Genomic DNA, 14,022 nt, shown 5'->3' on the forward strand with positions numbered 1-14,022 from the left:
CTTATGGACATTTTACTCTGCTTTATTGCCAGGATTAGGTTTTCAGCAAGGCTTTCACTGTATTGTTTGCAAACCAGACATAGCAAGAACACACTCTTCCCAAGGAAGGGTAGTAAACAGGCAATGCTTCAGTTCACTTCTTCAGAGAAAGGCATGACTTACCTTGTGGAAGTTCCTGAAATATGCTGCCTTCTCATCTGGAAATTTTTCTAGCCTCCTGGGTCCTTTACTGGAAGCCTTCTTGAAAACCAACCAACAACGCCTAAAAATCTGTGAACAAAATCAATGAATGCTATTATTTTTTCTTTAAAGGTGGATAGTATTACAAATGTATTCAGTTACAGAATTGACTTAGGAAGAAATTTTGAAATGACAGTGCTTTACTTTAAGAGTAAAATTTGCAGTTCAAAGAGAAGCTGATTAATGATAATCCTCTAGATTATATTATGCAAGTAAGAGATTAGATATCAATCTAGTTTTATAATCTATGACAGCAGTTTACTTAATTCTTCTCACCAATACTTGGACAGCTCTATAAGCAATACCATATGGAATTTTATGTTTTAATTCAAGGATACATTGAAAAAAGTCCAAACCCAATACTACTCAGTGAGTCCACTGGCCATACGTGACGAGCCTTAATTCAGTACAAATTCTACAAAATTTAATGACACGGCACAAGAAATACTGTACTACTAAATTTGGATCAATCATACCTCCCATTACCAAAAAAATAAATAATTAAAAAACCCCAAAGAAATTAGAGCAGGCAGAGTTTTCCCCTCAGTCTGCTGTCTAAACTGAATACAAGCAGAAAATGTAGTGTAGCAGCTTAATGTAGTGCTTAAAATAATTAAGCTTAAGTAACCACATTATGACATAATACTACTGACATTATCCTGTTGCCACTATCTAAGATGAATGTTATCAGTCAAAGTGTTTTCTTTTAAAAGCCTACCACTGGGCTACAGTATCAACATATTTAATTATGAAGACTTTTAGAAGAAAACATGGTACATCATTAAATCCTCTGCAAGTATATGTCTTACAAAGTGTAGAACTTTTAGGCTTTTTTTACTAAGGTTGTAAAGTGGCAACTGTACAACTGTGCTTTCTATCTCAGAAATTACTTCACCTGTCCTGAGGGAAAGCAAAGACAATATCATATTTTCTGAAAAAAAATGACATTACACTTTGGGACATCATAAACCATCTTTATTAGATAGTACTTTCTTCAAATAACATCTTGGCAGTATTGCAACTTGACTTTACCAAAACTACAGCACTGCTCCCATAGTTATTTCCTGATTAAAACATATTAGCTCAACACAATTTTATAATGTGAAAAGCTCCACACACAAAGATATAGCACATTCACACTATTTTGACCTTACTAAAAAACAGCAGCACCAACTGTCTGAAATGGACATATTTATTTAATAAAAGTGCCACTTTTAATAATGCTTCCGGCTCTTCTGGGATCTTGGGTGGTTTTTTTAGTCTATGTGTAGTTTCAGTTCATTCCTCATCCTCTGAGGAAAGTCTTTTCCTAGGAAGATCTTTATCAAGGTAAAACCCACTATCTTAATTTCAAATGTTTTCTTAATTTCCTTATTTTCATTATATGCCTTTAATGTCTTATAGTCCTCAAAAAATTCTCTTTAGAAAAGCCAGACCAACCCAAGTCATCATCTTCATGTGGGTTTTAGTATAGCCAAGTAATCTGCATTTTACAGATGACCTGAATTTTTGACAGCTGGTGACAATGAAACTGATAATTTGTGTTGATTAACAGAAGCTTTTCAAAGGTTGGTGGAGGTTTTTGTTTTTTTTTGTTTTTTTTTTTTTTTTTTCTTTGTTTGTTTGTGTTTTTTAAAATATATTTTTATATATGTATATATGGCAGTCATATTTTGCTGCAATGAGAAGTATCAGTTAGATCCAGTACATTAGAAATATCCCTATAAAAGGCAAACTAGACATCACAGTCATGGAGTCAGACCTCTCCCTGTGAGGATGAGAACATTTTCTAGATCAAAGGTCATCTAATGCATACTCCAAAGCACTTCCTTTAGTGACAAATGAGCAGGTTCAGACAAATGATGGCTTCAGTCTTTTTTTCACTGGATATCAATTTGAGCCAGGGTGAAAGTGAGTTTGAGGTTTTGCAGATAAGCTGATGAAATTCTAGAGGAAGGGTTTGACCTCCTTATTACTGGGAACTACCATCAAATACCAGGGCTCAATGCTAGTTATCTTTAAGGATGCTCCTCATCAGGCCTTCTCACACATCTCAGAATCGAGATGAATTCAAAGGCTTCGGCATACAGACTGCAGGAGTGAACAGCCTTGGCTTTTAGAGAACACTGAGTAGCAAGAGGAGAAAAACGTAAGTTTGTCCTTTAGATCATAACTGCTTCAATTTATTGGCATCTGTTTTTTCCAAGCCTTTAAGAAGAGGAGAGATCTAAAGAATGAAATGGCCCAAAGAGGACCCCTGATAGTCTATGTACTCATGCCAAGATACATCCTTGCATTTGGATTTTATTTTTTGCAACCTAATTTTAAAGCTGGTATAAACATGTACAGTTCCATTGCATTTCAGCAGCGTTTTACCTTATTATGCCAACAGACACTTTGTATCTTAGTGCTTGGAAAAGCATTAGCATATGAATTTACCTATAAATATGAATAAATAGGTGCAGATGTGAGCACACAGCAAACAAACATTTGCCTTTCATAAGGCACCTCATTGTTATACAAAAGCCTACTCAATTATTCACGAACTGTGAGATACTCTTTTATCCCTGGCCTACTTTAGGATGCCATTGGCTGTAATCAAAACTTCTGAAAGACTTCTAAAGTCCTCAGATAATTGGGGAAGCCATTGTGAGAGAAATCAGCATCAGCCCTTCCAGAACTCAGGGAATTAGAACCACTCACTGTGTTGTCTCCATAACACTTAGTATTTCCTGTGAGACTGTTTTCCACATGTGCTTAGTTGAAGAAATGCCAAATATTTGATCATTTAATCAGGGTTACATCCTCAGATGAGCACTCACTGTTCAACATATATGATTTTAAAATTTTGTATCAAGGGCAAACAACACAAAGTCTGCCCCATTCCATTGCATTTTTTACTGCAGCAATTGAGGAAGATGGCATTAAATACATGCTGGGTTTAGTTTTTCTTTTATTACTGTATCAATTAGAAAAAACTTGTTCATTACAATCTTGAGAAGGATTCTATTGAAATTACCTGCAGAGCCTTAGGCATAGCTGAACCTCTTTAAACAACATCCTTCCTATCTCAGTTTTACAAGATGGGCAAAGCACAATAAAAAATATTCTTACAGATTATATTACCCAGGATGTTGTGCAATTATGTATCAGTAAGCCACGGCAATAACTCAGCACACTTGTGGTCTGGTGAGAACTGATTAGGTTGCCCCTTGCGATAGCACATGGGAACGATTTTGATTACAATGTACGAGCTCGCAGGGGAGAGGAGCCTCTTTCCTCAGGATGGACTCTGAGCAGCTTCATCTTGCTACTGAGAGGATTCTAGAACCTGGAACAATATTACTTTATCACACACCCCCAAATGATTTCTGAAATCTTTCCAGTTAGAAATTTGATTTCTAATGCTGATATATTTCTATTAATCTTCAGAGATCTTTTCTTTTATATTTTATTTGAAACACTGCAACAGATCAATTAATTATGAAATCTTATTTTGTTATTTTTCTTCTGCTTAATATAGTACACTGCCCAGCTCACATTTCCATCATGTTCATATTTTTTAATATTCTTGACTAATATATGCAAAAATTTGGCCTCTGAATGGGCCATTACTTTTCATGATCACACCATACAATATTGTGTTATTGTTGCCATGGCTGTTCATAACAAATCCATTAAAATACATTTTGCAGGAAATCCACTGGCTAGATTTTTTTCAGAAAGAAGGACATATTTTCCTCTTTTCTAAAATAATTTAAAAGAATTGGTTTATAGTGGAAATCTTATGTATGATTTTCTATTTTCCAGAGATTTCTAAGGCCTTTTCTAGCCATTTACAATAAATGCTTTTGAGATTCACGTTTCTTTTTATCCACAGCTGTAGCAAATACAGCTTTCCCAGTGATTACTAATATTTAGAGAAGGGACTTTTATTGACAACTTTCTACACATTACTCCAGAAATTTCACACTCAAACAACCCAACAGAAAACAGAAACAACAATAACAACAACAAAAAAACCAAATCCCCCATGGTTTTTTTTTTTAATAAAGCTAAAAGCTTTTTTCCCAAATTACATTAGATGCTCTGAAAACTCTCTGCACCTATCCAAAGGACAGTACAAATGGCAGCTTTCTTGGGTATATTGGAAAACCATCTAATTTTCTGCCACTAGCTGTAGAAACATTTGTCTCTTGAGAGAAACAGCAATGAGTCAGCTCCTAATTACTAACAGAAACCATCACTGACCAGGACAGGCACTGAAGCATCATTCATGGAGCTTTTTGCTAGCATAACCTATCAAATTTTCTTCCAGGAAGACAACAACATAATAATATTCAGTTCTGCATTTACATCTCATTATCTGCAGGAAAGGCTAGTTGATTTCTCATCCCTGACTTGCCAAGTGCTTTGCTCTCCTGTTTGACAAGACAACATCTGCAGTATATGCATTAAAAGCACTAAAATATGAATGTGTTCAAGTTTACCTCACTAGTTAGCTCCATTAAAAATGGATATTTCTATAGGGTATGCAAGAGGAATGCAGCTCGTTGTGAAATTAAAAAATGTAGTCACAACTTAAAGCATTCATAATGAGAAAAATAAAAATAGTTGTCACAGTAAAGTCATATTTAACCATTGTTTTGACACCCACTATTTTTTGATTCCGTGCATAATTTGGCTAAGGAAGAAGAGACGAGATGACGCCTTATTGCTTCAGTGAAACTACACTTGTCACGCATTCAAGTAAAACTTAGGAGAAATTGAAACACAGTTATTATGTATAAAAAGGCCCAGGAGGAAAATGGGGATCCATACCTCAGCCTAAAGAGCAAGTTACAGGATCTAAGCTACTGCTGAGTCAATTCAATAGAAAAAAAAAAAAAAAAAAAAAAAAAAGCCTGAACTACAAACCAAAACACCTCATGGTTGCAATCCACTTACCTGAGCTACCAGCATTTGAACAGCTCTGATTTTGCTGTCTACCTTTTTGACAATAGAAATGAAATACAGTTCCCAGTGCACTAATTGGGTGCATTTTGGGTGGCAAATTTGGATTCATATGAAGAAGCAAGAGAGGCGTAGCACTGCTGCACAGCACTGAGCTCCCAAATTAGCACAGAGGGTGCAGAGTGGCAGGGAATTGAGGCCAGCTCCTGCTCCCTTATCACACTGCTGGGAACTTACCTTTCTCCCAGCAGCAGGGCAGAGATACTCCACTGCCATCTGATATCCAGCACCCGAACAGGAGAGGCGAAATGAATCCGTAGCCATGCCCAGAAGCAAGAGCTTACCTGCTCCTGTCAGCAGCTCTGGGATGTGGGGCTGAGACTTTACCACAATATACAATAAGCCTGGATAGTTTCAATTTCTTTTTTTAATTGAGTCTAAGTCTCCACCTGTTCTTGCCTATTTCAGTGTATTTTCTTCAAATGTTACCGAACTATCTACCACAAAGCAACCACAATAAAAGCAAAGCTATTTAAGCTGTAAAGTCATGATTAATGAAATCCCACAAATATATACCAAAAATGATTAGTAGTGTCCTTAATGAGAAATATTGTCTGAAGGTATGCTCTGAATGCTATCCACCAGGGAAACATTCCTCATATATGATAACCTTGCATGTACCCTTGAGCTTCTTTTCATCATCCAAATTAGGGAGCAAGGTTAAACTTCTAGTTTACAGAGCTTGGAGTATGACCTCCTGCAACAATACAAGTAGGTGTTAGATAATTTTAGTATCATAGTTCAAATCCTAAAATTTCTGATAGCATTTTTTATTACTAATATTTTGTGCGTTGCAAATCTGCTGGCATTTAAAGTTAGGAAATGAAGAAATAAAGAAACATCTGCTACAAACTGTTCCATCTAAGATTAGATCAATCCTTGTGGGCTTGATTGCAGTCTGACAATTAGGATGGTTAGAGAGAGATGATTAGGGACAATTCACCCAGTTATAGTATACACACGTCATCTTTTTGCTGCCATAACATGCCATTATAGATTCATATAGATGCTTGTAATATACTATAATTTATGGTGTTATAGTCAGAGGCTATACATGTAATACATAAAAGGATTTATTTTATTATTAGGGATTTATGTGAAATCAAAGTACACCATAGCAATTTTCCAACTATTCCTCTACTAGCTAAACTACTCTGTGCATCATGCAAACACTTTAGTTATGGAATCTGAAGGATTTTTATTTTTATGTGTTTAAAAGAGAGTGGAAGATACAGATCTGAACAGATCTGCACCGTGTATTCCTGTGAAAAGTGTTATATGACTCCATCAATCCTTAAGCAACCATAGCTTAAAACCTCACCACTGTTGCTTTCTTCTGAAGTACCATCAGGGAAATTCAAGGGCAGAAGGACAGCCTACACAAATAACACACTCTGACTCCACAGCAGTCTGCAGGTCAGCAGAATTTATAACTTACATCTGAATTGCTCTTACGGTTATTTTAAAAAATCAGTTCTAGTAGCCATTTCTTTTGGCTTTCTGCATCTCTGACTCAGTTTTGGCAAGACTAACTGCAATGATCTTTTTGGAGGAAAACTAACACTGCTCACTTCATGTCTGGCCTCAGAGTTGATGACAAAAAAATGCCCTCAAAACCAGAAAAAAAAATTTCGTTTCAACAGTTGTAGCACACATCCAGCAGTAAAATCCAAGAGCTTGCAATTTTTTAAAAATAAATTATTATGCTCAAGAAATCTCAAGCATTTCACTGAGTTTAAGCTGAATGTGCAGCACTTGCATAAGAATAATTATGTACCCATGTATGTTGATATCTCCTCCTACACGTACTTCTCTCAATATAATCAGAAAAAAAAATACCAGCAGAGACAGTTATGGTTTTGCAATATTTTAATATTAAATTTCAGTAAGTTCTCAAACTGAACTGGAGTAATTACCTTGCTTAACTCATCTGAAGGGTTTTTTTAGTGGAAATCCCTCTTCTTAAAAAAATGTTTTACCTAATTAGCTAGAAGTAAACATAGCCCACTTGAATTTGAAAAAACACAAAGGATGGTTTGATATACTACAATGGAAAGCAATATTTAGAGAAGAAAACTAGGACTCCTTTATTTTTACTACTATAAATATATATACAAATAATGGAAATATCACTATCTTTCTTCTACTGATGAGCTTATTAAACTGAAACATGGTATCTTTTACACATATTTTGTAGACGGTCATCACTTCTTGAAAAAATTAAAGGTACTTATTGTACCACCAAGGGAATCTAATGCTGAGAAACAAAGAAGTTATTGAGATAGAATTCTTACTTAATGTCTCTAGAAAACAAAATTCAGACTTTTACACAAAAGCTGAAATAACACACACTGAAAGATGGTATCGATCACCTCAGATCCTTAGTACTTTGTGTTAGGAAGGAAGGGATTTGTGAAAGTGTTAAAAAATCAAACACATGCAACTGAGTACCTTAAAATGAAGCAGAGCTTTAGAATAAAACAGTAATCACAGACATCTGTTCTATACTACCAAGGGGAAAAAACCTCAAATAATTTTTACAGCTCCAATTTAGAGGGTTACAAGCTCAAATTTATCTTCAGAATCCAAAATTATTCCTTGGGTTTACATCAGCTAGATTTTCTAACATATCAGGGAATTGTAGAGCAGTTTGGGTTGGAAGGGACCTTAAAGATCATCTAGTTCCAACCCACTCCTCACACACACCCCAGGGTGGGCAGGGACCCCCCCCTGACTAGACCAGCTTTCTCAAAGCATCAATGTGGTGCTTTGTCCAGCCTGGCATTGAACACTTCCAGGGACGGGGCACCCACAACTTTTCTGTCTCTGTGCCTCACCATCCTCACAACAAAGAATTTATTCTTAATATCTAATGTAAAACTACCCTCTTTCAGTTTAAAGCCACTCCCCTTTCTCCTATCATTACATGTCCTTGTAAGAAGTCCTGCTCTGTCTCTCTTGAAGGCCCTATTTTCCCTTTTGAGGTACTGGAAGATTCTCTAAGGTCTCCCCAGGGCCTTCTCTCCTTCAGGTTGAATAACCTGAACTCTCAGCCTGCCTTCATAGGAGGGTGCTCCAGCTCTCTGATAATTTATCTTTTCTCTACAGTATTGCATAGAAACTCAGCAAAGGCATGAAAGTGCTCAGGAAGCTGTTGTTTTGACTGATAAAGTAAGTGAAAAGTTTGGTTTGCATGGGATTTAACATAGCTGAGCACAGCACTAAGTCTAAAGCATTTTTTTGTAAAGAAAAAACAAAGAGAGCTGACTGTGTCACTATATATTTATGTAGGAGTATAATTTCTAACAGCAATTGATCCTCAGAGAAGAATAGGAAAGTTGGAGTCTTTTATTCTTTGACAAATTTTGTCATTTCAGCATATATTTAGAAAGCCTTGCAAATCCAGCCTCACTGATGTAAATGGGTGAAAGCTCACTGTAATCTGTAAGTGACTCTATTAAATGCCTGGTCACTCCCCCCGGCACGCAGGCATGCATGAAGTGTGTGCATCATGTTTATACAGGGAGACTAAAGAATATACAAATGCCAGTGTAGAAGAAAAGCTCTTCAAACATATTTTGATGCACTGTACCACAGAACAGGAGTATATTTTAAAAATGGCATTTATCTATGGCATATTCAATAAACCTCTGAAATACCAGCTTGCATGACTCAATCGTGTTGGTTGCTTACAAACCAAATTCATATATATTTTTTTTTTTTAATGTAGTTAGATATTCAGCTTTGAATCCCCTTTAAGTACTATGACATGACCGCTAGATTTTATGGAGAAATTAATCTCTGCTAGAAAATAAGGCGTTCTGCAAAATGAAGGCTGCAGCAGGGTTTGAGCAGGACCATACAAATAGTAATGTTCAGGAGGATGTTTAATTCCAGTGCTGTTTTTCTGGCATTTGATCACCTGCATTACTGTAACCTGTAGGTTAAATCTCCTCCTGACAAAGAATCACAGTTTTAAGAGATGCTGTCATGCCCCAAAGACCTTCATTACTTCTTATGTTTAAGTTAACTGAAGGGGAGAAAGATGAACTCACATCTTGTGGTAAGTGGAAATACTTAAAAGCTCAGAGTTAGCAAGAATCCTCTGTCATAGATATTAAATAGATACTAAAATGGAGTAATTCACTGAAATTTCCTGCAATATTTATGCACAGAATTACCTTGAAGTAAAAAAAAACAAAACAAGCAAACAGAAATCAAACCAAACACCCAAAAAAACCTAAACAGGACTTGCTCTGGGAGTTGTAACTTTCAGACAAATGCAAACAGAAAGATACATATTTCAAACTTTGCTTGATTTCTATAAGTGATTTGCTTTCTGCCACTTTTATGCTACGTATTTCCAGAAATTCTCTGCTTAAAGATGTTACCAGTCTGCCATTACAATGCATCGATACTGTAATGAATAAAGACATAACCCAAAGCAAGAAAAGGATGAGAAAACAAATGCTTTTACACATAGCTAAGAGGATTTGGGAGAAAAAGCTATAGCCCTTAGCTCTTGTAAATACCAACACCAGTTCTGTTCAGCTTTTGTTGCAACAGGAAATTTTTAACAGATAAAGACAGTTTTTATTCAAAGAAAAAGAGCATGAAATAGCTTTTCTCAGAACACAAATGTTGCTGGTATGTTACATTCCTAGACAGTATGTCCTGTGGGGAAATAGCTACTATAGGGGATTAGGAACCACGTTCTTATGACCCCAGGGAAATAGAGCAGAGGAAAAGCAGATGGTTTCTAAACCCAAACTTCCTAAGTCCAAAACACCACTCTGAATTCCCTGCTCTGTACCTGTGATAGCTCTCCAAAAACATGCCCTGAATTGTTTGAGAGATTCACCCAAAATATATTCAGGTGAATCCACAGAAGCCCTGCTTCAGTGTGCTTTGGCTCAGACCCAAACTGGTAACACTCAAGGTCTCATAGACCAAACATTAATTTCTTTGTTAAAGGAGCTATGGTCATCCCACTAAGCTAATATTATTATCTAAGAGGAAAAAACAGTCTCAAAATATCTTTCCCACCCCTCCCCCTACTTTCACTGATTATCACCAGCCTTCCAGAACTTGCAGGAGCTAAGATTGTCCTTCTCCAGCTATTTCCCATGGGCAGAAGAAAATTATTAGTCTACCCAACTGATGCTATTTATTTTTATAGTCTCATCAGCCGCTTAGAAATAGAAAGCACATTGATTTTCTGTGCTCTGGGAACCACCTGAGGGCATGAAATGGTGGAAGGAGAGAAAAAAAAAGTTGCAGCACTTCTGGTCAAATTTAACAGAGTACAAACACCTAGCATGTTGGTTCAAGATTACCTAACACAAGTACCTTTTCTCACTTGCAGTCTTAAAAGTGCATGTAGGACAAGAGCAGAAAGCTGTATTGTTCCCTTCTCACTTCCTGACACTGATGAGATGGTCTCAGACACAAGATATGAAGCTGTAATGTGCAGCCTAATATAGAAGAGAAGCAGGGTGGTAATGCTGTGTGCTCACTAGTGTTAATTCTACCAGAAGCAACATCTGGGGTTTTGCAGTAATAATTTCCATCTTAGTTGTGAAGTCTTAGTAAGAGTTTAAGACTGAAAACATAGGTAGCTTGTTACAGATACAGCTTTATTATATAGTGACAGTAGTGAGTAAACTCACAAACCACAGCAAGTCAGCTTTTTGTTAAGCAATCTTTCCATGTAAAAAGACAGCAGAAAACTATGGTTACAATATAAAATATGCAGATTTTATGGAAAATACCCAGTAGGTTTAATAGAATGATTATCTTTATTAATAACCACTCTGACTAAGAACATGCTATGAATCATGAACTACAAAAAATTTGCCAAATTCTGTATGATACAGAATTCTCTAAATTGAGATACTGTGAGAGAATGGATGAACAACTTTATTATATTTTTTAGTATTAGAACAGCTAAAGAAGCAAAGTATTATGATCAGCCCTTAGCATCTTCAAGAATTTATGTCTATGTTTGCTTTTGAATAGGTCACCACAGTTGTTCTCTTACACATCAAGTGTCCACAGAAAGTGCACCTTCTTGACTAATTTTATTTAGAACAAAGTCATGGTGAGAACTCCCAAATGATTTTTAAAACCTTAGAATTAAAGTTTCTGATTTGGAGGTGGGATAGGGAGGAGAGACAAGGAACTTTTCAGTGTAAAATTGAATAAAAGCATTTGAAATCTCAGTCATCCTCACTGAACAATTCAGAGTTTGAGAGGTGTGATAGGGAGGAGGTGGGATAGGGAGGAGAGACAAGGAACTTTTCAGTGTAAAATTGAATAAAAGCATTTGAAATCTCAGTCATCCTCACTGAACAATTCAGAGTTTGAGAGGTGTTTTATATTAGGTATATATTTATATTACCTATATATCAGATCACACATGCTGACAGCAGCAGATTAATTCTGTCTCTGCATGTTAATCAACACATACTAGGGCCATTCCCCAATAGATGTATATCAAAAATAGGTTTCTAAAATCACAGTTATATTTCCAGTATCTCAGAAATTAATCCAAGCAACTCTTCGTATGCGATCATTAAAACTCTTGCCTCGATACAGACAGGTCTAAGTCCAGCACTGCAGAGCAGCGATTGCTACACATTCCTTTTTGCTTTAAAATGTGCACTTAAATGACCCTTGCATCAGAACTGAAAGAGAGTTAGGTAAGAGTTGGGCATAGATGTATGAGAGAAAATGTGCAAGTCACTGAGCCCTGCCTCCTCCAGCTGCAGAGAGCCATGCAATAGGTGCCTGCTACTCCTTCCGTACTCATCACACAATTTGCATCTAAGGAGAAATTTGAAGTGTGACAGTTTTTCTTGTTGTCCTTATGGTATTGGCTCACTAGGATCGAAATAATTTCCTTTCTGAGGAATCACAGGGAGAGAAAATACTGGACATTTCACATTCAGGGTTCTTTTTCATAGGTGCTCAGTGCCTAATACATAGCCACCATGCTTCGGAGAGAGTTTTTGTTGTTAACTGTGATTTAATTTATGAGCCTTGTCTCAGAGGAAATTCTAATTCTTGCAGCTAACATCTGCATGGAAGGATGTATGCCTTTTACTCAAAATCATTTGTTATAGTACATTCCACTACTGGTTTTTGTATTTTTAACATATATTATACGGAATCTATCAGCAGAGAGCTGTTCAGGTGAAGACATGTTAGTTCAGTGCAGCATTCACCAGTGAACTCACAGCATCAGGTCACAGCAAGACAGACACCGTGACACTCAGCAGTTGAGGATGCTGCACAATCTTTCTTACTTTTTGATGGGAGAGGATTTTGTTCTATTTTTCTTTAGGAGGATCTAGCTCTACTCTTCTCAGCACACAATATGCAATTCTTCCTTTGGCTCATCTACCTTTCAAATTAACAAGTCCCTGCTTCCTACTGTTTTCCCTATGGTCTCCTTAAGTCTGCCCTGCTGGACTTTTAAATATCTTTCAATAATCACTTCAAATTAGTTCAGTCTTGGTTTATGACAGATTTAAGCTCTAAGACTTCATAAATTAATAAAATATTACATAAATGGAGAAGGCTTATAATGGAAGATCAGCCCTATTTACAGTGATTATTTTTAACTTCTTTACAGAATTCTAACTCTATGGTTATGTTTCTGCTGCTATTTCTATTGTTGCACAAAACAGGAATTCCTTTCTTCTATGAACTGTCCCCATTCTTTTATTATTTGTAGCACAGCAACTGAAGAATATTATTAGCATTAGTAATTGTCTCACAGGATTGCTTCACCAGATACACTGCAATGCCATAGAGGGGTCTGTCTGATTCTTTCTACATACACTGCTGAAGTTTCCTATTCTTAATCATTAACAAACATCATCCTACAACACTTGCTTTAGTGTAATGTGTTTTAAAATACTTTGTAGCCCTTTTTGATGCTCCTATCCTTGTTTCTGAAGGCTGCAGAAACTAAAATGTAGTTTTCAATGGTACAAGCATTGTAAGACAGGAGGTTTATGGGGGTTTTCATTATTTCAAAACTTGGTCTTTGTGGAAAGTAATAGCAGAGTTTTCATGGTTTTCATGTCTTATTTATATGAAACTTTTCCAGACATCTTTTGCAGATGAAGGGCTTGCTCAAAAGGCAGTGAGAGTAATAGTCCCACTGACCACAGGCAGAAACCAGAAGAAAAGAGAGCAATGGTCTATTTCATAAAACTGAGTCAAGCTTGGCTTCAAAATACTGTCATTAAGTTGGGTGGTCAGAATTACTCTTAACAGGTGTACATAAATATTTTCCTGGTTTCTTATCAGATTTTTCTTTTTTGATCACTGCTAACAAAAATTCACAATCAAAACATAGTAGAAAATTAGGAAGAAAATGTTTTTACAAGATATACCTATAGAGATCAATACTAGAGCATATTTTTGGGACAAATTCTCTCTATAGGCACAGTATTATTAATATTTTAGAAGCATTAGAATTTCCCTGACAGAATTTACTCCAAGTAGCCCACTTACATTCAGCTTGTCCTTCTGTGGTCTTCAGCATCCAGAAATTGTGAGAATGCCACATATTCTTTATTTTAATCTTTAGTTCTAGAAGTCTTTAAATCAATTCCAATTAAAATTGAAGCTACATAATTCTACCCAGGACTAACTAAATATTTTTGCATAGGATTAACTAGAATGTTTTTAATTGGTTAAGATAATGGTTTCTTTGTTCAGCACAAACTTTGGACCATGTTCTCGGTTTTGTTTTGA

General features: G+C 36.2%; 1 protein-coding gene across 1 annotated transcript in view; it reads right to left on the reverse strand.

The window, feature by feature from the left end:
• DOK6 (docking protein 6) overlaps window positions 1-14,022 on the reverse strand; it is a 244,582-nt gene that overhangs the window by 151,179 nt on the left and 79,381 nt on the right. Inside the window, exon 2 of the mRNA XM_053991649.1 lies at window positions 163-270. Within this exon, the coding sequence (XP_053847624.1) occupies window positions 163-270 (108 nt within the window). The remainder of the gene's footprint in view (window positions 1-162; window positions 271-14,022) is intronic.

The sequence above is a fragment of the Vidua macroura genome, chromosome 1, assembly GCF_024509145.1.
Source record: "Vidua macroura isolate BioBank_ID:100142 chromosome 1, ASM2450914v1, whole genome shotgun sequence".
Taxonomy (NCBI): domain Eukaryota; kingdom Metazoa; phylum Chordata; class Aves; order Passeriformes; family Viduidae; genus Vidua; species Vidua macroura.